This window comes from Geospiza fortis, unplaced genomic scaffold (assembly GCF_000277835.1).
Source record: "Geospiza fortis unplaced genomic scaffold, GeoFor_1.0 scaffold784, whole genome shotgun sequence".
Classification (NCBI taxonomy): domain Eukaryota; kingdom Metazoa; phylum Chordata; class Aves; order Passeriformes; family Thraupidae; genus Geospiza; species Geospiza fortis.
The window spans coordinates 289,939-317,120 of record NW_005054599.1 but is presented as its reverse complement, the minus strand read 5'-3'; the positions used below and the strand labels follow the sequence as shown (position 1 = coordinate 317,120).

The following is a 27,182-nucleotide window of genomic DNA, read 5'->3' as shown; positions in this document are numbered from 1 at the left end:
GATTCCTAAAGCTTTTCTTGCAATTAAATACTGGGGTGAATAAGGCCCTCAGTCAAACGAAGGTGCCCAAGTGTTTGACAGCCTTTTTCTGTAGACATTCAGCTTTCACTTAAAAGTAAACACGTTTCCAGGTGAATATTTTTATCTAGATGATATTTGTGGGTAGAGATTCTCCTGGAAAGAGGACACAGCAAACTGTGGTCCTGATGGCAAATTCTTTCTTCTTGTAAAACACCTGAGCTGCTGTTCATTTGTTTTGGGTTTGGGTATTTCTTTTTGTCTTAATTCCCTCCTGAAGGATTTTGCACTGTACTGAAGGACTCTCAGATAGTGACACAGCCCAGATTTGGTACCTTTCTGCCTCTTTTTAGTGTTGAATCTAGCACCATTCTGACCTTTCAGAGCTAAATATAATGAAAAAGAAGAAATCTGTTCAGTTACTGCCTTTTGGTTTCAACTACTAGTGAAATGAAGGCAAAATAAAGGTCAATTTTGGCAAAAGAAGTGTAGCTCTAACAACATGACACTATTATTCTACTATGCTGTTTATTTCCTATTAAACACATTTATTCTGTTTTCACCAAGTATCTATTTCTACTTAAGTCTTTCCTACAATCCTGTGTAAAATCTATGTTTTACAATACTTCTGTTATGTCAAATGCACAAATATTTGATTTTTCTGGCCTCTAAATCAGTCCCTGTGTTTTGTCTGTTCACACTGAGTGGAGAGTTGCTGACTTACACCTGTGAGAGAGCCTGCTATAAATATGATCAATAGCTGTTTGCATCCTATTATTTTTATTCCAGGCACATTCCTGTGGTCAGGATGTCAGATCCAGTGTAATGTGGTATGTTGTCTAATCAATAGTAATAATGATAAGACAGCTTTTTATCCTGATGGCAGCTTCATGGGGGGATTTGGAAACCATTTGTTATCTGAATGGTGATATGAAACCCTAACATTAATGCCAACTATGCTGCATGTTCCCTCCGAGTTTTCAGTGCATTGTGTCACCTTCCATTAAGTTTTATCATGTCATGCAGCTGCACTTTGAAGTGCTTTACTTGTTCCTACGTTGAGAATTTGAGGCAGAAGGATGCATTTCAGCTTTCCCTGCTGCCTGTGCATCGCAGGAAGCATCCAGCTTTCCTCAGAGTTGGGGTCTAATTGCTGCTTATTAAAAATAATGAACTATCTTACAAGTAGCAATTTGAAACCTTGTTAGACATTTATGAAGTGCTAAAATGTTTTATTCCCAGAGGCTGCTTTGCCAGCTGTCACTGGTAAGCCATTCGCTGCCTGTGCTAGCAGGGGGAGGCAGCAGGCCACAGCCAACACGAGCGTGTACATCGTTTGGCAGATTATACACTCTGTAATTAGCAGGAAGTAGAGTGAAACTAATTATTTTTCTCCTCAATTGGGCCAATGACATTTGAGAGGAGGACGGATGTGGTGCTCGATGGAGAAGTTGTGGAGAGGCCACAGATTCCCTCCTTTCTCCGCTCGCTGTGCTGGTGGTGACCCCACTTCCAGCTGGGAAAGGCAAGGAAAAGCACCTCTGCCTGGCTCACAGCCTGTGGCCAGCCGGGGAAAAGCTGTGTGTTTGCTCTGCAAACCTTTCCTGGTCTGTGGGAATGATCCCTTTTGGCTGGGGAGAAGCTGGGCAGGGTTTGGTGTCTCCTCCAGTGATGCTGTGGAGGGCAGGATGCAGGTCTTGAGAGAGGAGGTGCTTTTGTGTCCTCTCTCTAAACCTCTGAAGGCTCCTAAATGGCTGATTTGGCTACAAAGTGAACTGCCAGTAGGTTCTCCCCAGGAAAGTCTGTTTGTGTAGTAGTCTATTAGAATTTTTAGTTTAGATTTCCTGAACTGAAATGAAAATCTGTCTGCTTCCATCTTACAGTTCTCATTTGCAAGCAACGCAGCCACCCCTTACCTGCACACATAAGCTGCAGCCTGGAAACCAGATCTTTTTTCTCTCCCCTCTAAGGCTGACCTTTAAAGTTCATTTCTATCTGTGCATTTCCAAGGGAAGACTTTCACAAGGTCACTTCAAAGACCTTATTATTTGAGTGGAGTCACTTGAAGTACAGTGCACGAGAAGCATACTGCTAGAATATGAACCACTAGAAAATGCATTAAGGGCATTTAGAAACATAAAAATATCTGCTGCTTTTCTGTCTTTAACACCAGGTGAGCTTCAGTGTTTTAAAAACCACTAGCTTTGGCTTTTTATTTTGTTTCTTTCCTATAGCCTGATAAAACTGCTGGTTTATATTTTAGATGCTGGGCCTAGATTCTGCTCTCCACCTCCTGGTTCATTTTGTTGGTCCTTTTATTCGACCAAGAAATGTGTGCTGGCTTTTTATTTTACACTTAAAAAAAAAAATTACCTTTTTTTATTTTTCTGTCCTCCACCTTCCATCTTGTTGTGGTCCCTTGAGTTTTGCACTGATCATGTTCTTAACAGGTCTAATGACAGCCCCTCAGTTCCCTCCCTGAGCAGATCATTTCTGTGCCTAACTGCTGTTAAAGTTAGTAAAAGCCTAATGTGTGTAGCCTTATTATTTTCTTCCCCTCATTTGATTTCAAAGTCTTTTCTCTTCATTATGCCAAACAGGAGTGAGGAAGTTCTTTTCAGTGAAATGTTAAGACCAGGAAGAAGTGGGTGTTTATGTGTACTCAGGAAGGGAATTCAACAATAACAAGGCATTTTAGTGTCAGCTGTGTATAAATTAAAGTGGATGTTCCATGTAGACAATGCGCATCCTTTAAGAATGAGCTATTTGTAAAAAATAGGTTTGGGTTTTTTTTGTAACAATCGCGTCTTTCTTAACAGCATTAGGTATTTCTTCAAAGTAACAATGCTTTTGTGTGAAAATTGTTAGTTTAGGTTGACTCTACATTGTAAAAGCACAAAGGAATCTGAACTCGAGTTTGGAATGCATCAAATGGGTAATGCTGCATTTTCATTAGGGTGATGTTTACAGGGCCTTCAAAAGGCAGGAACTGAAACTGTGCTTCAAGACTCTTCACTTGTCCCTCTTTTCCTGCCAGCTCTTTGTGCACATCCTGAGAGGCCTCGCTCATGGAGTGCCTGGTTTTCAGCTACCAATGTTTGTGCCACCACTGCTCACAGGGTCCAAAAGGAGACCTCAAGGCTTTCATGGAGTTTTATGTCACATCACTTCTCAGACACCCTTTTATATCACATCGCCTCTCAGACACCCTTAAATTCCTCAGGGTGCTCAGCCTATGGTGCCTGGTGCTCACAGGGTCCACAAAGGGACAAGTTCCTCAGCAGTTCGTGCAAGCCCTGTGTGCCCAGCCCTGCTTCAGGCAGGAAAATGGAGTTTTGTGTCACATCATCTCTCAGACATCTTTGAATTCCTCAAGGTGCCAAGCCTGTGGTGCCTGGTGCTCACAGGGTCCAAAAAGGGACTAAGTTCCCCAGCAGTTTGTGCAAACCCTGTGTGCTGAGTCCTTCTTCAGGCAGGAAAATGGAGTTTTCTGTCACATCACCTCTCAGACACACTCAAATTCCTGAGGGTGCCCAGCCTGTGGTGCCTGGTGCTCTTTGTCACTTGGCTCCTGCCAGCACAGGTGGGATGAGAGTGGTGGGCCAAGCAGGGACTGATCTTCCTGCAGCAAAGCTGCCCTTGAAATCATGCAGCAATTCAGTGCAGGCATTGCAAAGCAGGATTTAAAACTGTTTTTGTGGCAGCAGGATGGCTCAGTGGTTGCAGACCCTGTTGCATGACCAGAGGTGCATGTCCCTGGCAGAAAGGGCAGTTTGCAGCTGCCTTAGTCCTTCCAGTAAATACTCATATAATTCTTACCGTTTTTGCCCATCTGCTTCCATTCCCCTCCTTTCCACCAGCCCCAGATACTTCATGTAGACCTAACAACGGTGTTGCTTCTGAGTATTTTTTCCTCTTAGATTATTTCTTTCAGACTGGTTCTTCTAAGGGAACTTTTCTGGTCTCTACTGCAGACTGTTATGATGTCTGAGCAGGTTTTCATCCCCTTATGGGACTAAAACATGCATTTGCAATTGTAATAAATACTGCTCTTTCTGAAAAATATCCTGTAAACATATGTTTTCTTTAATAATGAGGTCTACAGCAAACCAACTGAGATTAAGGCTGTTTCATATATTTATTTCTCTTTTATTGTTCTTGTACTTGACATGTTAATGAATCATCTCACCATTCTAATGACAGGTATCACACATAAGGTTTTCGGAAAGTCAGAATGTAGTTACTGAATCTGCTGGTTTATTATCATTCTGGAATCCCCATAAGCTCTTATTTTTTGTCATGAGTGTTACCTGTGTTTTGCTAAATCCAAATTTAATCTAAAAATAATACCAATATTATTATTAAATGTAAAATTGTACTTAGCTATCAACCAAATAGAGATAGTGTAGAAAGCTGTTTCTGCATGCCCAGGCCTCCCTGGGAAATCTGGGCTATTTTCTTTCTGATCATTTTTAGTTACTTGCATGTAAGATCAGTTCTCCAAATCTAACATTTTAGATTGAGACTCATGACATCATCTGAGCATAGGCTGCTGGGAAATACAAAACAGGACTCACCATCCCCAAAGCACTTCTAGGACTCATCTGATATTTTGTGTATTTTTAAGAGGGAGAAGCTAATTATGCTTTTAACAGTTAAAAGACTCAGCTTGGTGCAGTGCTTGTGATTCGTGTGGCATAATTTGCTTGTCTCTTCTCCCACCAGATCAATTGCATTTGTTTATTAGTGAGTGATATGCACAGAACAAGGATCCCAAGGAATATGGAAGAAAGAAGTAATTTCCAGTCTTCTTAAGGAGAAGGAACTTAGAATTTAAGACTATTTTAAATCCCCTGTTGAACCTGTTATATCAGCTGAACATCAAAAGCATCAGGTTTCTGTGACAGTGGTCACAAGGGTTCTTGATTGAGGGAAGAGACGAGAATGTTGACTCCGTGTTCAGAAGTCTTGATTTATTATTTTATGATATATATATTACATTAAGACTATACTAAAAAGAAAAAGAAGAAGGAAAAGGTTTCCAAAAGCTGAGCTAAGCTAAGAATAGAAAAGGAAAGAATGATAACAAAGGCAGTCTTTCATTGGCCGTTAACTATAAATATCTAAGATGGGCTAATCTAGATGGACCTGTTGCATTCCACAGCAGCAAATAACTATTGTTTACATCTGTTTCTGAGGCCACAGCTTCTCAGAAGGAAAAATCTTAAAGAAAAGATTTTTCATCGAGAGATGTCTGCAACAGGTTTCTATATAATGGAATCACAGGATGGTTTGGGTTGGAAGGGACCTTAAAGATCATCCAGTGCCACCCCTGCCATGGCAGGGACACCTTCCACTGTGCCAGGCTGCTCCAGCCTCAGTGTCCAACCTGGCCTTGGGCACTGCCAGGGATCCAGGGGCAGCCACAGCTGCTCTGGGAATTCCATCCCAGCCCCTGCCCACCTTGCCAGGGAACAATTCCTCATTCCCAAGATCCAGTCTAAACCTAGTCTGAGCCTGACGCTATTTCCCCTTGTCCTGTCCCCCCATCCCTTGTAAAAAGTCTCTCCCCATCTCTTCCCTTGGCTTTGGAAGCCCAGAGAAGTTCCCCAGCCCCATTCTCAGTGTGGCCAGTGTCACGTGCCCTGTGTCCCCACATCTCGCTGCTGGGCCATTGTTCTTTTAAATTATGTGAAAAACAGCTCTGATATTTGTCTGCACCTTGTTCAGCATAGGGAGGTGCTGTGCTGGTGAGTGATGGACTAGAAAAACCTAAAAATACCTTCTTGCTGCTGTGGTTCTTCTGCAGACTGTTCCTTACAGTGGCCTTTTGTTTAATTCAAATACAGAACCACTTCATTTTCCCATTTTCAAGGCTGATATTCTGGGAGTCTAAAAAGAACACCTAAGCTCATGAAACCTGATACAAAGGTCAATTTATGCCCATCCTCCCCAGCAAATCCTTGATGTAATTAAATGTGCGGTACTTGAAGCTTACCCTACTTGCTACCCTTTTTTTTTTGTTGTTGTCTTGATTAAACATGACAACAAATCAATGAGAGAGTTAAAACAGGCCATTAAAAATAGGCACAGGCTTAAGCCAAGTATTTGGTTTCACTACAGAATAATAGAACAGCCAAAAATGTTCAGAGTGTTTTTAATGGGACAAATCTAGATGTGAATTATATAGGGGATGGGATGGTTTGGTTGGATGGCATATTTGTAAAAATTATTTTATTTTAAATCCAGAAACCTTAGAACAACCCAAGAGGGATTTTACCAATCAGTTCATTTTATTGGTCAGTTCATGAATGGAAATGGCTCAAGGTGATGATAATCAATAAAGCCAGATGCCTTTCTTTAAAATCTGAGGGAAGAAAGGAAGAAATGGAAAGCTGAAAAAATATTGCTGGATAAACCCCCACAATTTCTCTGCTACATCAAGTTCTGTTTTAGGAAATGCAAACAGGCCCCAGGGATACCTTGGTATCAGTCTATGCCCTGAACTCAGCTGGTGCTGCTGCACAATCTGATGTTTCTACAGATTACATAAGGACTTTTATTTGATTGGTGTGTCCTTTGTGTCCTGTCCCCTTCACATCAACTTGTGGGTGAAACAACATTTGGAAGTCAGGATTTTTTTGTCACTGAGTACTCCTGGCCTTCTGTTTTATTTATTTTGTTCTTCTCATGTTACATTTCCAATGATGCATTGAAATATCAGCAAGGCCACATTTGGGACTTGATCCCCTGAGAAATGTTAGATAGAGAAACACCTCTGTCAAAAACCTGTGCAAGACAATGTTGTTTGCAAACCTGCTGTCCTGATCATGGGCAGAACTGACTGCTGTAGTTATCCTTTGAACTGGTCATAAAATTAAAGTGTTTTCAAATACATAGGAAATTTAAAAGCAGCAAGAATTTTTTCTCTCTTGTTTCTGCTGTCTCATGATTTGCTGCTTATCAGGTTCATGGGAGCAAAGGAATCTTATTCTTCCTTCCTCTGCCTCCTCTTTTCCCCTTTAGTAAGGTTTGTGTGTCACTGTCACATCTATTTGAGGTTACCTCTGTATCTTAGCTATAGATTTGTGTGTGTAGTGGGGTAGCAGCCTCCAATCATGGCTTTCCAGTCTTAATATTGATATTTAACACTTAAAGCAAGATTAAAAGGATAAATATTAGGATTTTTGCCACATGCAGCATGACCTCCTCACATCTCACATCCAGGCCACTGAAGCTGGCTTGGGCTCTGTGTTTGCAGCAGAATCACCTGCTAAAGACTCAAGCAAAGGCTGATGTTTTGGTAATCATTTGGAACCAACACAGAGTTAAAAAGAAAAAAAAAAAAAAGTAGTAATATATATGAGACACTTTAATTCCCGTTCATATTCCTACTCTAGCACAAATGTCATTAAATTGTAATAGTGATTACACATAATGACTACTTGATACTTTGATTTTGCTCAAAAGATCCCTTTTATCTCATCATTATTTACACTTTAAACTCTGCTTCACAATCTACATGGCTGTCAATTTGTATGATGCACATACTTAATTATCTCTGATTAGGAGCAGAAGTGTGTGTGGGAGAAACTATTTTGCCAAATACAGTGATTGTATTAAGCCTTAAATATTATGGTTTAGTGTGACTGATGAATGAAAAAGGTGGATTTTCAGCTTGGTAGAGTTGGCTCATGAAGATGAGAGTTGAAAGGTGGATGCTGCTGTTTGGAGCCCCCAGGGAAGGTGATTCTTGTCTTGGTTTAGCACAGGAGATGCAGCTGGAACATTCCAAGAGGTACCAGCAACACAGGAAATATTAGAGAAAGACTTGCTTGAAACAAGTTGTTTCAAGAAAAGGTTGAATTTTAGGACCTCTCTGCTCAGCCTTTTCTTGTAGGATCCTTTAACATCTGCCCAGCCCCAAAAAATGAGTTTAAAAAAAAAAAGTAGTGTTGAAAAGAAGGAGTAAGACTTACAGGAGGAAAAGGAAATATTTAAAGGTAAGTTGAGTGTGATACAAAATGGATGGTTTCAGACTTAAAGATAGGGGGATTTGACAAGTGTGGGGGTAATTGGTAAGAAATTCTCATGTAATTGGTGAGAATTTGTCTTCCAGGGCTGAAATCTTGAGGTAAAACCATGTTAAATCCTGCAGGCTTGGACAAAAAAATGAAGGTGAAAGATAGTGAACCTAGAAAATTCCCAAATAACCTAAGTGTTTAAAAATGGGCATCTGGAACAAAGCATCTCAATCCCTAAGGAACTGATGCTAGAAAATGAATTTAAAATAACTTTTTAAACTTCTGAAAATGCCAGACGTCAGATGTGGTCTTGCTATTTTATTTTGGGTTCTTAATGTCACAGTTTTTTGTTGTCTTAAAGGACTAAGGCAAAGAATTACAAGTTATCAGGCCTGAAAGAACAAAGTTTTTAAGAACACATAAATAAATGCAATACACTGGGGAAAGAAACCTGATAGACTTAGAAAAGGAAAGTTATGCTTGGCAAATTATTACAGATTTTTTCTTTGAGGGAATCGAAGCAGGTGGGCAAGGAGAATGGAGTCAGAATAACATAACTAGGTCTTTAAAACAAGTTCATCAAAATGTCATATCAAGCAGCATGGAAGAAAGATGCCATGGGGTAAGAGAAGTCCTCATGTAGATTAATGACAGGCTAGGAAAGAAATAGGAAACATATAATTGATTTTCCTGCTGGAGAAAAAACTGTCAGTGATCTGTGCTGGTTCATGGGTTGGCGACATAAATGAACTGAGGAAGGTTATAAATATTAAAATCCTCTGATGGAACACTATTCAAGAGACCCCAAAATGCACAGAAGTAGAGCTGCAAAGAGTTAGAAAGATCATGCAATAATGGAGAATAAAATGGCAATTGGGGAAGAAAATGAGTGCAGAGCACTGCAAGCAGCAAAGGTAATTCTAGTTATTTGTGTGATACTGGGCTTAAAATTAGCTGTCACCACTAGGAAAGGATTGTGACAGACCTTCCCTAAACCTCCTTTATCAGCTTCTGCTGGAGCACAGGTGATGGATACTTGGACATTTGGAATAACACCCTATTCTACTGTTACACAAAAGAAAAGGTGATTTATTTTTTTACAAAAAGAAACTGAACACTGAAGAATTCTTTTTCCTTTCACTAAGATTTATGTTGAACATTGTCATCCTTCTCCCAAAAGTGATAACAAAATAAATGAGTTTGTGCAGTTACTCTTGAGGCTTGGTCTCTGTAAAATGTTCCCAAGGAAAACTGGAAGGGAAAAGGTTTGTTTAGGCTGAACTGACACCAGTGTGGTCAGAAATACCTTCCTTGGCTGCAAGAAGGTGCAGGGACTTCATTTTCATTGCACTTCAGTGAAAAAATTATATATTGTTTTTTTAAAAACTATTGGAAAACACAGGAATGGCCTAAGCTCAGGTTGTCACAGACATCTAAATGTTCAAATTTCAATTAAGTTCAATTAATGCTCTTTTTTGCTGTTGCTCTTTGAGGCTTATGATTGCCTTGATGTGACACAGAAATCCTGAGGGGGCAAGCAAAATGGAAACCAGGATTTTCCAAGTAACAGCTCAGCAAGTTATGTGCTTATTTTCCAGGTGAACAAAGAGGTCTTCAAGGCAAGTTAGTGTTGTATTTTGTCAAGAGAATATAATAAGTAAATCTGTGTTATAGACTCATCCTGTACCATGTTCATAATATTTTCATATTGTTTCTGTTCCTCAACTGATTAACGCGCTAAATGTGGCATTTCCAAACTGAATGTTATCTTGGGATCATTCAGAATGTTAAAATACTCTTGGATAACTTATTTTTACATTGGTAGCGTCTCCCCTCCATTTTAGATGCGATATTAATATTGAGTGATGTTGCTTTAATTTATTGGAGATATGTTTGATTTCTACTTAAAACCTTTCCTCATCCAGTAAAACCCAAATTCCTGAGATCTTGTCTCCCATTGAGGAAATGAAATTCCTCATGGACTGTGTCTGTTTTATAATACTATTAATATACTTTTTTCTTTGTATGCTATGTTGTATGAATTATACCGTAAACCCAAGACAAAGAGAATACCAGATTGCAGTTGTTAAGGCAGTGATCATTCCATAAGTTGTCTGTTTGGTTTTGGTAAGAAACAACATTAAATCCTGAAGACTTGTTTTTTACCTACCCTTTTTTTAATCCTCTTTTCCTTTCCCCTTCAAGTGATAGGTAGAGTGAAAAATCTTGCTTTTTTGGTATTCTTTTTAATTAAGATTGCAGTAGCTTGTCAGAGCTCTAGTCTTCTATAAAAATAGCCACGAATGCTAGGGCATTTTCTTTTCCTTTAATTTAGTGAGATGTAAACAAAAATCAGTACATCATGGTGATCTTGAAAGCAGCTTAGGAAAAAATGTGAGCAGTAACCAAATTATAATACTGCTTCTCATCTTCATTGTAAAATGGAACCATAGAATGGTTTGGGTTGGAAGGGAACTAAAAGCTCATCCCATCCCACCCCTGCCATGGCAGGGACACCTTCCACTGTCCCAGGCTGCTCCAACCCCAGTGTCCAACCTGGCCCTGGGCACTGCCAGGGATCCAGGGGCAGCCACAGCTGCTCTGGGCACCTGTGCCAGGGCCTGCCCACCCTCACAGAGAATTTCTTCCCAATATTTAACCTAACCCTGACCTCTTTCAGCTAAAGGCCATTTCTTCTTTTTTCTGTCACTGCATGTCCTTGTATTCTAGGTACACTTAAATGATGTTGGAATATTCTATTCTACCTTGTTTTGTTGTTGTATGTGAGTTACTCTCTGCCTCTCTCAGTCCTGGGTTTATTTTCATGATTAATCGAGCCAAATCACTTTCAGAGCCCATCAGCAATTCTATTTTTAAAATAGTAACTCTCTACAACTTCTGTTTGCTCTGCAGCAGTGAGACTGCTCAGGTCTGTTGCTGCTGGATGATTGTGCTGAACAGAAGCAATTGCTATGTGGGTTTTGTGAGTTTCTCCTTCTTTTCCTTCCTCTCTCCTTTTTATTTTTTGGATGTTCAGTGAGAGCCATGCCCTGAGTGAGACAGGCAGCTGTGCCCTCTTCACTCCTGGGCTGGTGCTGGGTTTGGAGCAGGGGGAAGGGCTGCCCTTGTTCCGCTGCTGTGACTCAGCCCCAGCCAGCCCTGGTGAAATGACAGGCAAGCTGTCACAAGGAATTCACTCACACCCAGGGCTTGTCCCCACAGCTGGAAAAATCCAGCAGGGATTTTAGTGCAGCAAAATGTTTGAGACATGCGGCGTGCTCTGCAGAGCCTTGAGAGTCCCCACCAAGCAAGGAAATCCAAATGCCAGGTGGATCTGTGGTCCTGGAGGGATTTCTAATCCACAGAGCCATTCCTAGATCCTGCATGTCCTCTCCCTTCAGATTCATGTTCAGGGGTGTGTGTTTTCTTGCCTGTGACTCGGGAATTTCTTCCATTCCTGCATTTTCATGTACCCTGACCTCTTGCTCTGCTGCAGATTTGGGGAATAAGGACTTGTTCTTGCATAAATCACCTGCAGTTAACTTTGATATGAAAAAAGAAGAATCATGGTGGGGAAATGGAGGACAGTAAACTTAACATTTCCAGAATCAAAATTCTCTTATACCCCAATATTATATGAAGTTTGATGCAAAAAATGCATCACACTAATATTAAATTTTGTCCTTGATGTGCTGGTGGTGAATTTGTACTGTTAAGACTACAGTCTCTGTTTAACATTTCCTAACTAGGAAATCTAGTAGAGTTCAGTGCTACTCATCTCTTTAGCAATTTTTGGAATAACTCTGTTTTTCAGGAAGTGCTACAAAGGTTGCTCTGCTTATTATTCCCATGAAGGGCAGGTTTTGCATTTTCCTTTAGCAGGAACTACACAATGTGGTACCTAAATAGTGTCAATGTTGGAAAAACTGTGCCACCAAAGCTCTCACCTAATTCTCCCTGCATTTTCTTCCAACACCCAGTGTATTTAGCAATGTTTGTGTGATTTCTTGCAGTAAAACCTCGTGTTTTGTATGCTTGTGGATACCAGCACTTTTCAAATTCTCCTGCTTGTCCATGCTGGAGGAGCTCCCTGATGGTGTTTGGGAAGAAGCTGTGCAGGCTCAGCCAAACCCCAAACCTCCATTCTTACCTTCCCCTTGGAGCAATATTATTTCCCCTCAATGCATCCAAGAAAAAAACTTTTTTTCCCCCAAAGTGGCTCAGTGTGGGGGAGGAGTGGGACACAACAGGCATCATCCAGATCTCCCCCTCTGCTTTCCTTTCCCCTTCTCTCCTCTCACAGTTCTGGAGCAGAGCTTTTTGTGGTGTATGCTCAGCCCCATTTTGGATTTACAGAAACTTTTAAGGCAGTCAATGTCCAGCTGTGACAACAACATTTGCATCCAGGTTGTGGATGCAGGAGCCTGTTGGACTTGTCATCATTATACTGAGAACTGCTGCAGGCTTACTGAAGGCAAAAGTAGCATTATGGAATCATGGATTTGTTTGGGTTGGAGGGGACCTTAAAGAGCATTTCACCTTCCACTGTCCCAGGCTGCTCCAAGCCTTGTCCAACCTGGCTTTGAACTCTTCCAGGGATCCAGGGGTAGCCACAGCCTCTCAGGGCACCCTCACAGTAAAGAATTCCCTCCTAATATCTCATCTAAATCTACTTTCTTTCAGTTTGAAATTTATCTTATTACAATTTATCTGATTATCTTATAATTTATCCGATTTATGTTTTGTGAGCCACTTTTGTGAGTACTCAGGAACAACAGTGGTGTGGAATATTGGAGCTGAGAGCTTGAGGTTTAAAAAAATCCCTTGACATTTTGGGGTTTTTCTCCTTCCTCAGTTTCCTAGCTGGGTGGTTGGCAGGGTTGCTCTGCTGAGAGGCTCCCTCTGGCAGTGGGGTTCAGGCACTCACCACAAGCACAGCTCACCCACCTGAAAACCCAAAGGATGAGGTCCTGTCCCAGAAGGGTGTCCTGGCTGTTCCCTGCATCCAAATGAAAGAACCTTCATGGCTTGCATGATTGGCAGAGTCTTCCTCTGGGATGTGGGAAAGGTGACAGAGAAGTCACCAGACTGTGATATCCAAAAAGTAGCTGACAGCTCTTCTCTAAAACAACCCTCATGGAATTTTGTCCATGTGCCATCCTGACATTTAATTATTTTCACTGGAAATTTAGATTTATTTCGCTTACTTTCCCTGAAAATTTAGATTTATTTTGCTTTCATTTTTGTGTGGAAGAGATGATTTTTTTTTTTCTAATTTGTCTCCTTTCTGGACAGGTCTAATAAAAAGTATGCTCAGCTTTGCTATTTATTTGTAAAATCATGTTGGGCCCATTAGGATGTGAGGTTGGTGGCCATCAGGACTCTCTCAGAAGCATTAGGTCAACTGCAGCATTTTGAAGACAAGCCCCAAATTGAAACCTGTGAAATCTCAGCCAATAAAGCATTGAAAATAATGGCTCTGCTTATGGAAAAAGTGATAATTTTATTAACCAGTTAAAAGAAATCTATGCAAATATGGATTAATTCCATTTTTTCAAAAAACTTAAGACACATCTAATTATTTCTTTCTCATAAAATATTTTTGAGGGAAAAATAAATCTAAGGCTCTTCCCTAATTTCTGTCCCATTGCTTTTGGTGTTCTTGCTGTCTGTTCCTTATGATAGGAATGAGTGGAATTGAGTTTTTGGGTTCAAGAAGCACACATGCATATTTTTTTGCCCATAGATTGACAATTATCTGGGTTTTTTTAGTTTGGGTTTTTTGGTTGGTATTTTTTAACCACAAATTATTCCTGTTTAGCTGGTTGAAAGCTCCCATCACTTGCATTTATTGCATTGTGCACTCCACCAAAACCCAAACTTCTCTCCCTGCCTTGTGAGTTCTGCTTCTTTTTATGGTTTCACCTGAGAACCTTTTCTTTTAATTGTGGAAGCCTGCTTTGATTTAATGGAAGTTTCTGTCCTCTGAGAATGATAATGCAATGCTGAGTGCTTTTTTCCCATAGTGATTATTATTTGTGGGCAAAACCAACTGCATACTTAATTATCCTCATTAGTGCTTCTGATTTTGAAACTGATTCAAACGAGTAACCCTTTGGAATAAAAGGCTGAGCACTGGCACATTGAATCAGAGTAGCAATTTGAAAAAAACATCATTTTTTGGTGGGTCTTTTTGTGGACAAATAGCAAATTTATATTGTTGAGTCCAAAAGTACTGGCTACCCTTACACAACACACACCATGGGAAATAGTTCTGCATTTTGAGATTTTATACTGTGGGAAGAATTGTGCTCTCCTTTGTTGACTTGACTTAAATCTGTTGTGGGTGGTGGTTTGTAATTTTATTAGTTTAATATCTTCATCTCTTTTGCTAATTTTATTTTTAATATCAGATAATTTTGGACAATTGATTTAATTTTTTTTTCCATATTAAAGCTATTTTGATTTTAGCATTATCTCATAATTCTTCTTTAGAGCTGCTTTCACTCTTCTTCATTTTATTAATGCCTTTTTAATAAGATTTACTTTGGAGTCTGGTCAGAGCATCTTTATTCTTGAAGTTCTTGAAGTTACTTATTCTGCTTCCACCTGAAACTTACTCCTCCTGTGAGCTGTTTTACCCTCCTTCCCCTCAAACAATGAGGAATGTTCAATCCCCATCAATTCAGAGGAGCAAAAGAAATCCCTCTCCAGAGCCACAATCAAAGCCAAAGTTGTAAAAGTACATTTGCTTTCCCCTTGCTCTAATAAAATTTATAATATTTATCAACCTTGCGTGCTAGTCATTAGATAAAACCCCTAGAGGGAGACACGATCACAGATGGATTATTGTAATGCCTCATCACTCTGATCTTTCCACAATAGCTGCAGTAATTTCTCTAGGTCACTTTGCATAGCCTGTTACTGGATAATTGAGTAGTGATAATAACATTCTTGTTTGTAAGTGTCTAATCAGGTTTTGATTCTTTTCAAATGAGGGTTGGTTTTTTTTTCAGTTCATCAAGGGGAGACGTATTGGAGGAAAAAAGGCCAATTTAGCCTCCTTTTTTTTTTTTTGTAATCTCTTTTATTTTAAATCTCATTCATGGTGATCCATTATAGAATCTTGAAAAAAAAATTAAAAATCATCCTAAATAGTGACACAGCTCATCAACTTTTCCCCCTCCCACCCACCCAGGCTCTCTCTCCCTCCCTGTGTGCTGCAATGAGTAATCAGCATATTTGTGATTGCATTTGTAATGTTTCTACTGCTTTGAAAGGCACAGCAGTGCATTCAGAAATGTTTCATTTATCAGTTCTGTGTGTGTGTGTGTTTATGCAAAAAAGATTATCTTAGTATACTGTATTGTTTGGATGTCAACAGGGTAATTAACCTGTACTATGATCCTGGTAATTCAGCTTCCTTAAATATAATTTGTTGTTTAGATGGCTTCAGCCATTTTCCTACAGAAGTTGGCTTGGGCTTATTTTTTTTTTTTTTGACTGCTTTTTAGATTAATTCCACTAAATTGTCTTACAAGATATTTGTATTTACAGTGAAAAATCAATATTTTATTCTCCTCTGTTAGGGAGGACTTCAATATTTTTCGCTGACCGTATGAAAAATGAGGCTTAAATTCTCACTTTAAAAATGTTTTCAATTGTTTTGCTATAATTGGGTCTTTTGTTCTCTCTAGGTGTCTACCTCACAGGCATATGCTTTTAATGACTGTGGTCACAATGATGTTTTCTTACCTGCTTTTACCCTGATTTCAAGCCAATGAAAAAGGAGCTTTCTGGCTGATAGCAAAGATGTGAGATCCTGGGGAGTTCCTTGACTCTTAACATCCTTCTGACTCCCACCTGCCTTGTCACCTTCTTCTTCCATTTTGCCAAATAATCTCTGTTATTTCATCTCTTCCCTGTCCTCTTTTGGGGATGAAAGGGAACATCTGGTGTGGCTCTTGGGGATGATCCTGTGCAGGGCCAGGAGTTGGACTTGATGATCCTTGTGGGTCCTTTCCAACTCAGGATATTCTGTGATCTTTGTCTTTTTTTTGTTCTGATTCTACTAAATTGTTTTAGGTGTCACCTCCCGCACCAAACCAAAATAAAATTAAAAAAAAACCAAACCAAAACAAAACAAAAAAAACCAAAACAAACAAAAAAACCCAAAACCAACAACAACAACAACAACAAAAAACCACCATATTTTTGAATTTTCTGAAGCCTGGAGATGCATTTAGGAATTGCTGGTGTAGGGACAGGCAAAGGCTGTGATGCTTTCAGGCTCATGCATGAGCCAGACAGGCTGAACTCACAGCACACGTGTCTATAAAGGTAGACAGCAAACATCCAGCCAGGAGCTAAAAATGCTGAGGCACGTGTGCTGAGCTTCTCCAGTTAAGTGAGATGTTCAAGAAGGTTGGGAAGTTGTCCTAATCCCTCTCTATCTGCTGGAGATGGTGGGCAAAGAGAAGTGAGTGATTTTCCCCATCAAGGCAAGGTCTCAGCTGAGCCCAGGCTGTTTTCCTACATTACCTGTGGAGCAGGCTCAAAAAACTTTTCTCCTACCCAAAGCATGATGCCTCAGGTCTTTTAGGAAAAGATTTCTTCCAGAAAGCATGCAGGATATTGATATTTTATTGTTTCTCTTAAACTTTGATTAGAGCTTGATGAGCTGATAAGATTACACAGGTTCTTAGTCCTTAAACATCTTAAGGGAATGTGTCTCATCCTGTTTGGCATCTGTTTGCAAAAATGTTTCCAAATGTCAGCCTGTTCTGGAATGGATTGTCCCATCATGGTAAAAAGGAGTCCCAGGTATCTGCCATTCCAATTCAGCACTAGGAGCTTAGACTTTGTTAAATACTGTCCTTTCTTTCCTTTATTTTTCTATTTTTATTATATTCCTTGCATTTGTTTCTATGTTTCTTGTGTTTAGGCAGCTGTATTAAAAAAATTACTATTGAAGGTGGCACATATATATCCAATAAATCTGAAAGAAAACTTGATTGTTGCCCAGTTCCTCAATCACAACCACATTGAGCAGAAAAAGAGAGGGAACAGTGATGTCCAAAGCTGTGGCAAACCTGAAGTTGCACTGTAACACAGTTCAGGCTGTTTCTACAAACCTGCTGGGGTGCAGGAGTGCAGTCAACTGCTTAATTACATAATTTATCTTTTCTGGTTTGATTTTTATTTTATCTAAATAATCTCAGTGGTCTCTTGGCTCCAGACTTTCACTTTGATTCATATCTTTTAATTTATCTATATAAATATTTCATGCTGGATTTGATTAATCAAATGGATGAGAAATAATTTTTCCCTTAGTTTGAAATTGTTATTCATTTAAGACCAAACTTTCCACTTGCAAAGACATTACAGGAACAGCATTTAGTCCTTGAAAAGGGTACGGATGGTGAATCAAATATAAGTATCAATTAATTGTTCAGAGACATTTTATTCATATTTTGGAGTGTGCTGAATGGCCTCTCAACCAAAAGTATTTCAGTTCTTTCAAGAGCTGAAGAGAAAACTGGGGCTTCAAATGGCCAATTGCAGAATAGGGGAAGAGAGCTTTGGAAGAACATGAGGCCAAAAAAAAACAACTTCAAAATCAGAGAAGTGTTATTTAAACTTACTGAAAGATGAAAGAGCACGTGATGAAAAAGAATTATGTACAACACTGAGGCTCAGCATTGCATCCTGGCACTGAGTTGAACAGATACAAAATTTTCTTTTGTTCTATGCAAGCTCCAGGAAAATTTTCACTTTTGGCATCTTTAGGGTAAAGGTTCTTGAAGCTGAAGCAATCTGAAGGGGAGACATTGTGGAGGAAAGGTGTGGTGGTACCAGTTGTGGGTTTCTCTGGGTCAGGATTGAAGGCACTTGAGATGGTGTTTCATGTTCAGACTCAGGTGTTTATTATTTCTTATCAGTAAAACAGTCTCACTGCTGTGAGTTCTGCAGCTTTTCATCAGAAGGCACAAAATGGCCAACAATCTCTTGGTACAAGGACTTTTAAGACTAAACTCTCCAATGAAGAATTGACACCTGGATTATTTTCCCTTTTAACCCAATAACTGATCCCACAGAGCTGCAATGGGGACTTTTCTGCCCAATTACAAAATGCCACCCAAACCCATGGAGAAGAAGGAAGAAGAAGCATGAAGAAGAAACCCAGGACAACACCCTGTGCCCTCCATCTTGCTTCCATCCACAACATACTAAAAACCCCAAAACCTCAATTTCTCACCCAGTGATACACCTACACTGCTCTCTATCATGTATTTCACACTTTTGTGGATTCCAGTCTATCTTGAAGTCAGGGAAACTTTCTCCATGAATGAGGGTCAGAGTCAGCGCTGCCCTGGGGGTCAGGGCGCCCCAGAGCAGACACAGAAATATTCCCTGTGCCCTGGGTTTCCACAGAAGGGAAAAGGACAAGTGGTTTCATGGCTTTTGCATTTCTTCTCTCATGTCTTTGTTGGTGCTGATCCCTCCTTGTCACCAGATCCCACACGGGGCAGGCCCAAGCTGGATGGGTGCAGTGCTGCCATTTAAATGTAGCATCTTCTCTCTCACACTTAAGTGACAACCCTTTCTGCCCAGGAAAAAGGAGGATTGAGAAACAGCAATTTCAGCCTGGTTTGCTTTGTGAAGCCTTAACAAATCCCTCATAGGCAGGAATATCACAGGAGGTATTGGCCAGGTCCTTGTAGAAGACCTTCAATGCTCAGCATGCACAGTCCTGGAGGAGTGACTTGCCTGAGAGATAAAGGCCACCTCTGTAAAAACAAAAAATGACTCAATTCTTAGCTGTGCCAATAGCTACAGGTGTTGGAAATGCCAAACCCAGCCTAAATGTTCCTGGCTGTGTGTCCATCCTGGTTCCACCTGCCCAGCCTGGCTCACAGTGCTCAGTGTCCCTGGCTGGGGGAGATCAGCTCATAGCTCCACTGAGCAGCTTGTAAAGAATCATTTCAGTTGAAAAGAGCTCTCTCAAGTGCCAACAGAAATTTTGCATCTGGCTGATGTATTCAGCACTTTGCTAAGCACAGCAGCCTTGTCTCCCCCGAAAATCAGGATAAATTTCCTTGGCTGTAATGCTTTGTCAGTTCCCCTTATCACTTCAAGTACTTGAGAGTAAGGAATACTGATTGAACTTAAATTTATCCATCTCCCTCTCTCTCTCCCCTCTATTTTTCCCTCCCCCATACCTCTCTCCCCATTCTTGCAGGAGAGAGATCCTGGCATCTATTGAGCCTTAGAATCCAGAAGTGCTTCTTGTCCTTTGATCTGATAAACTGTTGATGTTCTCCTTTATCCACTCAGCTGAGGCCACAAATCTCTGCCTTCCTGCCCCAAAGTGCTTGCAGGTGCAGATTGTTTGTCACCTTTTCATTCCAGCTGGGGCACCTGAGCACTGCTGAGGTGCAGCCTTCCTCTTGTTTCCCTCAAGAATTATTGGTTTGGTAATAAATAACCCTCATTCAGGCAGAATCTTTTCTTCCCTTTCTTCCCTTACACTGTGAAATGATGTGATCTCTGTCCAGGCCAAGTGCAGTCACTCAGCTGCAAGAGTTTCCAGTTCTGCCTTGGATATTATTTTCTCTTCTATGATTGCCTTTTTTTGTTTTTCTGTTTTTTTTTCTTTTTCTTTTATTCTTCTTCATTTCTTTTTGCTGTTTTATTTCCACAACTTTCATCAGTTTCCCTGACCACTCTCCCTTGCAACTCTTAGTCTGGGTTGCTTCTCCTTTCTGAAAAACACAGTGTTTAGTTGGCTCATATTCTATCATTAAGTAACATATAATTAATTACACATCATCTTTGACTTGTCTCAGCTTCAATTAGGTTTCAATAAATCACTTGTTCTGTCATTCAGCTAACCCCTTTCTTCCTACAGAATGTTCAGGAGAAAAATCTTTTTAATAAAACCTTCTGAAATCCCACTTTTGCCATTGGATGTCTCCAACGTGGCTTACACAGTGAATTCCACCACAAAAAGCATCTGGGCTGTCAGCATTGTGTGTAAGTGTGTGTATTACAGCACTGTGATTATTTTCCAGGGATCTTGGTGTGTTTGTGGCTGCCACTAGGATGAATGTGCAGCAGATGCTGGTTTAAAATGAAGCACTATTGTACTGGCTGGGGGGTGCAAAGTTTGTCAAAAGAAGGGAAAGCTTCTACAAAGCAGCTGGAAAAATTCATTGTTATGTGCTGCTAGTGTGAGTCTCTAGTTCAGCTGTGCTGTGTTTGATTGGGAAGTTAGATTCTATGGAAGTGTCAAACAGAGTTCTGATATTCTCTATTTTTATGGCATTCATAATTTGGTATTTACCTCTTTGTTCTTGGCCAGGAAATCTACTGGATTTGCTTGAATATCTGCTAAGAAGCAGCACAGCACAATAAAAGCTGGCAAATGTGCACTGTGTTTATTACTTCCACGTGAATGTCTTGTTGGCCAATGGAAATTTAAATGCCCTGTTGATTGTTTCATTTGTATTTGCAGAGAAAAGCTTGTACAGCAGATGAACAATGCTAAATTGGTTTTTTTCCCACTTCTCTATTATGTTACCAACAATACTGTTCTCTGCTTCAAAGTACAACTATAATTAGAAATGTGATTATGTAAAAGTGGCACCATCTTATTCACTCCTTCTGAATGAGGATTCAGCTTCTTCCTGTGTTTAGTCCTATTGTGCCTATTTTTGCTTTCCAGATGCCTGAGTTCCCCTAGGAATTGTACCCACTAGGTGGAATTTATCTTGCAGAGGATTTATTCTGTGCTGGTACCTGCCTCATCTAAAGGCAGGAGCTCAGCTCCAGAGTTGAAATTTCTCCTTTCTGAAGCTCCAGGTGCCTTTCAACCTTCTCTGTGCCACTCATTTATCTGCCTCATGCCAGGCAGCTTTCCCTATTGGAGATGGGGAATTAAAAAAATCTTTTTTTAATTTCCAGGGATTCCCAGAGCCAGTTTTGCTCTCTTTTGACTCTCTCCTGACTGAGATTTAGAATAAACACCTTCCCACCTTGTATCTTTGCAAATTATCAAAAGAGAGAAGGAAAAATTAGTCTATTTTATGCTCCAAACTCTCATAAAATGCAGTGGCAGAGTTAGACAACAGAGTTCATGGCTTAGCATTGGGATTGCAAGTACTTCATGCAGGAAAAAAGAATCCATTTTGTTCAAAGGAAGGCTGCCCTGAAATCTGTCTCATTACTGCTCGCTGGGATCTCCCCCAGTGGGCTCACCTTTTCAAAAACTGACTCCTTACCAGCCTTGCTTTAGAAAATCCTGTCAAAATCTAGAGTGAAACATCCAAATCTCTGTTTGTGTCAAGCAAAACTGACCATTTGTTTTTACAACTGAGAACTATATGCGAATGCAAATCAGATCGGCGGTGTTGGAATTTATCCTACCATTTATTGGAAAACAAAGCTCATGTGTTAGGCTTATCAGCTCTCCAACAGAGGTTAGGAAGGTGCTTTAGAGAAAATGTTGGGGGACCTTTAAACCACCTGGAGACTGCAATCCCTCCAGTGAGAGCTGAATAGCCCATGGCAGAAGTGGTTAATCTGGTGCTCTGACTAATATTGGCTCTTTTCAGTGACACAGATTCTTCAGTTTAAGGTTGGGAGTGGGACTCCATGGAGTCACGTGAAGGGCAGAACCAAGATTTTGATAGGCACCTGGGTTTAGAGGTCTTTGCTAGAAAGACCTGACCAAATGGTATAAAGCATTTACTAAGTTGTATCTATATTAAGTATAGAGATGTGTTACTATTAAGGAGTTATGGGAGGGTTTTTTTCACTGTTTGCTCAGTTCTTTTTATAACTTCAGAAATAATTTTTGCCATGGAAAGACAGTAAAAATAAATTTAGGGATGCTGCCCCTGTTCCAGGCAGAAATGTAGTCTCTGGAAATTTCATAAAGGCAGATTACTGATAGCTCTTTGCAGGCTGTATGAGGAGTGCTGCCTCAGCAAGTGCAGAAGTGAGCGGATCTGTATCCAAAACACCAAAAGGGGTTTCTCATTTTACTTTTGGGTGCAAACCACTTACTGTGTTTAACCTGGCGGTATTATCTTTGAAAACGAGAAACATTTTATTATTTTATTATTTTATTTTATTACAGCAGACATCATAATCCAGATTAGCTTTGATTTCCTTCCCCGGGCGCCGCGTTTGACTTGGCGTCGTTTTCAGACCGCGTCGCGCGCTGCTGAAATTCCTCAGGTTTTCAAGGTCTGTTCTTTTTTCTCCTTGTCTTGCAGTTTTCAGTGAAGAGCTACACGCCAGTCTCTACTTTGTCAATGCATCTCTGCAAGAGGTAGTGTTTGCTAGCACCACAGGGACTCTGGTCCCCTGTCCAGCAGCGGGGATCCCCCCGGTGACGCTCAGATGGTACCTAGCGACGGGCGAGGAGATCTACGATGTCCCAGGGATCCGCCACGTCCACCCCAATGGCACTCTCCAAATCTTCCCCTTCCCTCCTTCAAGCTTTAATAACTTAATCCATGATAACACTTACTATTGCACAGCTGAAAATCCTTCAGGGAAAATCAGGAGTCAGGATGTTCACATTAAGGCTGGTAAGTTGAATCTTTTATTGGGCTCACACAGGATTGCGGAGGGAGGGAATTTAGAGCAGATATCAGTCAAGGGAGGTTGGCCAAAAGTGTGACCTCTAAACTCTTAACAATATTAAGTAATATCATGAATTCTTTCCTCTCCTCTCCTCCCCAGTTTGAATTATTTTGGTGCTGAAAAGTTAGTTTTCCAAAGATCAGTTGAGCACAAATATAAGGAGAAACGTACTGATCATCAAATCAACAATCAAACCATGCTTGCACATTAAAGAACTGTGTGACAAGAGGATGGATTTTGTTCGTGGGCTGGAAGAGAAGAGGAATGATTGGCCTAAAATCACAGCTCTCCTCATTTGTTTGTGGTCACTTGTGCTTTGTTTTGAGAGAGAAATTTTTGTCCCCTGCAATGATTCAGAAGCTGATGTGGGTCCACAGGCAGTGCTTTCTCTTTACGCTAAAATATGCAAATGAGCAGGATGGTTTTGCATCTGTTTTATGTATTGACTGGGTCAGCCAGTGGGGAATGACAGAGAAATCAAAATCAGGCCTTTTGTTACAAGACACAAACATGATTGCACAGCTTTTGAAGATTTTGGTCTGTCTTCTTCAGTTAATTAAAATATTCAAACAAACAAACAAAAAATAGTCTGGGAGCTGACCCCTGGCAAATGCAAATCCTTGGAAGATCTTTGTTTTTGGTGGAGATATGCTTGGCTTTTCTCGGAAGAGAACAACCTTTTCTCTAGAGATTTGTCTTCACAGGAGTTTCGCAAGGGAAAAATAAACTGTGAAGAGTTAACAAGTAGATTTGCCTGAGACTTTCTTTTTAAATAATAAAATGCACTCTCTTCTTCTTAACAATAAGTTAACATTCAGAGATCTGTAGTTTGTAGGCAGCTGGGAAACAAGAATAAAAACCAGGTTTCCATAAAATTCGTGTCTCATTAAAATTTTAGTCTAGGAAAGTGGGTTTTCTTGCACAAGAAGCATCCAGCAGAAGCAAGTTATCATGTTACATATATGGGGAGATCTATGATGGTCTATGCTTCTTATGAAATTATTTAGTTGTCCATAATAAAAAAACAACCTTGAAAATCAAAGATTCATATGAACACATTGTAACCAACTTTATGTTTGAAACTCCATTCTGGTTTTTGAGCTTTTGGTTTTACTGTCATGGATTTGAGGACAAGTTGTCTGGTAGAATTATAATAAGAGACAACATAATGTTTATTTTTGTCTTTTCTGGATTTGTTAATGTGTCTCCATTTTGAACACCTTTTGGGCAGTATTTTTTCCCAGGATTGCTTTCCAATTTTTACATTTCTTATATAAACAAATGTGGGGCTACAAAGGAGGCTAAAACTTGCAGTGCTGCTGGCTAAGGCTCTGAGCTTGGTGTTCCTTTAGATGTCAAACATTTATCCATGGAACTCCAAAACAAGATTTCTCCCTCTGCTTGAGAAAAGAACCTTGCAAATAAAAAAAAGGACCTTGGAAAAGGACTTTGCTGTTGGCAGTGTAGGTTCTTGGCTCAGAAGTTAACAATTCTTCTTTTTTTGCCAAGTCACGAATGCCCCCTTTACCTCTTTTCTTTTCTTTTTTAACCTTTTACCCCATTCCCACTAATTTCCCAATTTAACTCAATTTCTCAGTTAATCTGAGGTTTGGATAACGAGTTCCCTTCCTTCACATGAGCTGATGCTGTGTCAGAGCTGTCCCTGTGCCTGATGGCAGGCCAACTATCAGTGAGCATCTTTTCCAAGGGCTGTGTAACCCCTCAATCATAGGAAAACACAATTTGGGGAGTCTTCTGTGCATGGCAGTCAAGTGCATTTTATGCTCAGATGATAGACCCTGGGTTGCTCAAATTTGAAATTAGAAACTTCATTTCTTTATGTGGTGCTTGCAAATTATTTCTGTTCATGTGAAATCTGAAAAATATTTCAGACTGGCATGAATTAACATGGGTTTGGGTTTGTTTATTTTTTTTTTCTAATTTCCTGCTTCCAATACACTCCAACAGCAATTGGTTTCCTAAGAATACAGAAGAAATCAGTGGATAATCTGGTCATAGCACAAAGATTAATATGGTTCTGCACATTCTCAAAGTCAGCTTGAGAAAGTCTGGAGCTCATTTACCCCTTTTCCCAGGACTATGGGCAGCAGATACAAAAATTCCAGCTCACAAATAATTGTAATTTGGGATATAGTGCAACAAAGATTCCCAAACTCCTCTCAAAAATTCATAAGCCCCAACCTGGACACCCAAACTTAATCTTCTTCCATGCCAGTCCCACATGGGAGTAAAGGTCTCCATTTTATCTTCAAGTTCTCCTGAGCAGTCATGGCAGTGAAGAGTTTGGGGTTTTTTTTCTTAAGCTAAGGTTGACATTCTCATATAAATTAATGACCTGGGGATTTGGGATTTAAAAAAAATAATAGAAAAAGTAAAAATCAGCAATTTTTTCATGGAAATTGTCAAAATTATGATCTGGAAATAGCTGAGGAGCCTCGTAAATCACAATAATGTAATTTTTTTTTAAGCAAGAAAATGAATAAACTTCTTTCCAGTTTTTGTGCCCCAGATGGTTTCCATGTTAGATTTTACTGACAAGATCAGTCGGGCAGATTTTCAAAGTGGCCAAGTGTCACTATAGGACACGAAATAACACGATGTGAACATGCTGCTTCTTTTAAAGTAAAAAGGACTTTTTTAATTGCTGACTCCAACATTTATAGATTTCTATAAGTGACAGTGGATTGGAGGGTGACAGTGCCACCTCTCCAATGACACTGGAAAAACCAACAATCCATCAAATTTCTCCTCCTCCATAAAAGAATGCAAAACAATGTTATTTATATAAAGTGTGTAAAATAAGTTATTTACAGAAAGTGTGTAAAATACTTGTTACAAGAATGTAAACATTGGCAAGCTTAAAAAATCTTAAAAAATCAAAGTGACAGCCAAGTGTTCTGAAAAGTGCAAACGCCTTCAGCAGTGACTTGGGATATAGCTGCTGAACAGGCCTTTCCTGGGAATGATGGCTGGAGCAAGAGCACAGACACAAATCAGCCTCGTTAAGTGGATCCATGTGCCATTCCCTGGGTGTGGGACAAGGTCAGGGAACTGCTTCACCACAGGGCAGCCAATGCTCTAAATTAACTGCATTAAAGGTGCTTTTAATATCAGTTGAACAGTCATAACAGTGTTAAGAATCCTAACCTTTGATTAGAAATTGATTACTGACTTTTTAAAAAACAGCAGTGTCTATCTTGTAATAGACAATTTATATTTTTTCCTTTAAAAAAAGATGTTTTATTTTTAATTAAACTTACTTATTTTTGATTAGGGCTTCTATAAGTTAAATTGTTATAGCAATGTTTGGGATGGAGAACTTCAATCTTACTTTTTGCAGTGGTAACAGTGGATCTGAAAATTTGATGCTGTTTGCATTTTGAAGACTGTGGTTACATTTCATTAGTCTGCCATTTTTTTTCTTGAAATACACACTAAGTGGGGCAGACATTTGGAAATTCCTGTGCTGCTGGTCTTTAGAATCACTTTTGTAAACTCTGCAAAGAATTTACTGGCTTTTCAGCTGGAATCAGTGGGGCTAAATGTATTTGTATAAGAGCTTGGTCTGTTTGTGGACAGGAAATGTCCCTGTAATGCGGCAGCTCAGCTTTGCTGTTCTTCCCAATAACTTTTACCCTCAGGCAGATGCAGGTCTCAGGCACACTGAAATTTCCAGTGCACTCATCCCTGTTCTCATTGGAATGGTTTGTTTTGGCTCTGGTGATTCCTTTTTTTGCACCTTGACCTTGTGTTTCCATGGAGAATCTTTGTTGTGCTTGTCTGTCCTGTCTCACCCTTTCACTTGCTGTAGAAAACATCTCTCTCTTCTCTGCTCTGCCACCTTCTCCATGAATTCTTGCTCACAGAAATGCTCATCCCTCACTCTTCATGGAATTATTTCAGGATTTGCCTTCTTTCCATTCTCCTACCCAGTGCAACTTCATCTCATCCCAATATTATCAGTTTGGTGTGGAGGGAATTATTTTTCCAGTTGTGCTTTTATCCACCTTGTCCATCAAGTTGTTATCTTTTCTCTTTTCCCATTATATTAATTATTTCAGACTCAAGACAAGTACTATGCTGATTCTAAACATTTTTTGAATCATGCTAGATTTTATTATAATGTGTTTTTTTTTTTTTTAATACAGTTCTGACTTTGTTTCTGGTTTGTTTTTTTTTTCTATTAACTGATCTCTTTCTGGTCAATCAAATGTAGGTCTCTTACTCTCATTTCTCTGTGTTCCTAACACACATTTCTTTTTTTCTCTCTATCACCTCCATCGATTTTCTCCTTTGGTTCTCACTTCTTCAAAATCCTAAATGACACTGACCTTCCCTTCTCCCCTCTGGATGTCCAATTCACACACAGCACCTGCATGTACCTCTGTGCTCTTTGACAGAGCACAAAACCCTTTGTGAAGGGAAATGTGGCTGGGGAAACTGCACAAGTAACATGAAACATAA

At 39.9% G+C, this 27,182-nt stretch overlaps 1 protein-coding gene across 1 annotated transcript in view; it reads left to right on the top strand.

Moving 5' to 3' along the window:
- Positions 1 to 27,182, top strand: part of LOC102035765 (Down syndrome cell adhesion molecule homolog) — a 286,600-nt gene that overhangs the window by 42,260 nt on the left and 217,158 nt on the right. The window contains exon 2 of the mRNA XM_031064516.1: positions 22,325 to 22,642. Coding sequence (XP_030920376.1) covers positions 22,325 to 22,642 — 318 coding nt within the window. The remainder of the gene's footprint in view (positions 1 to 22,324; positions 22,643 to 27,182) is intronic.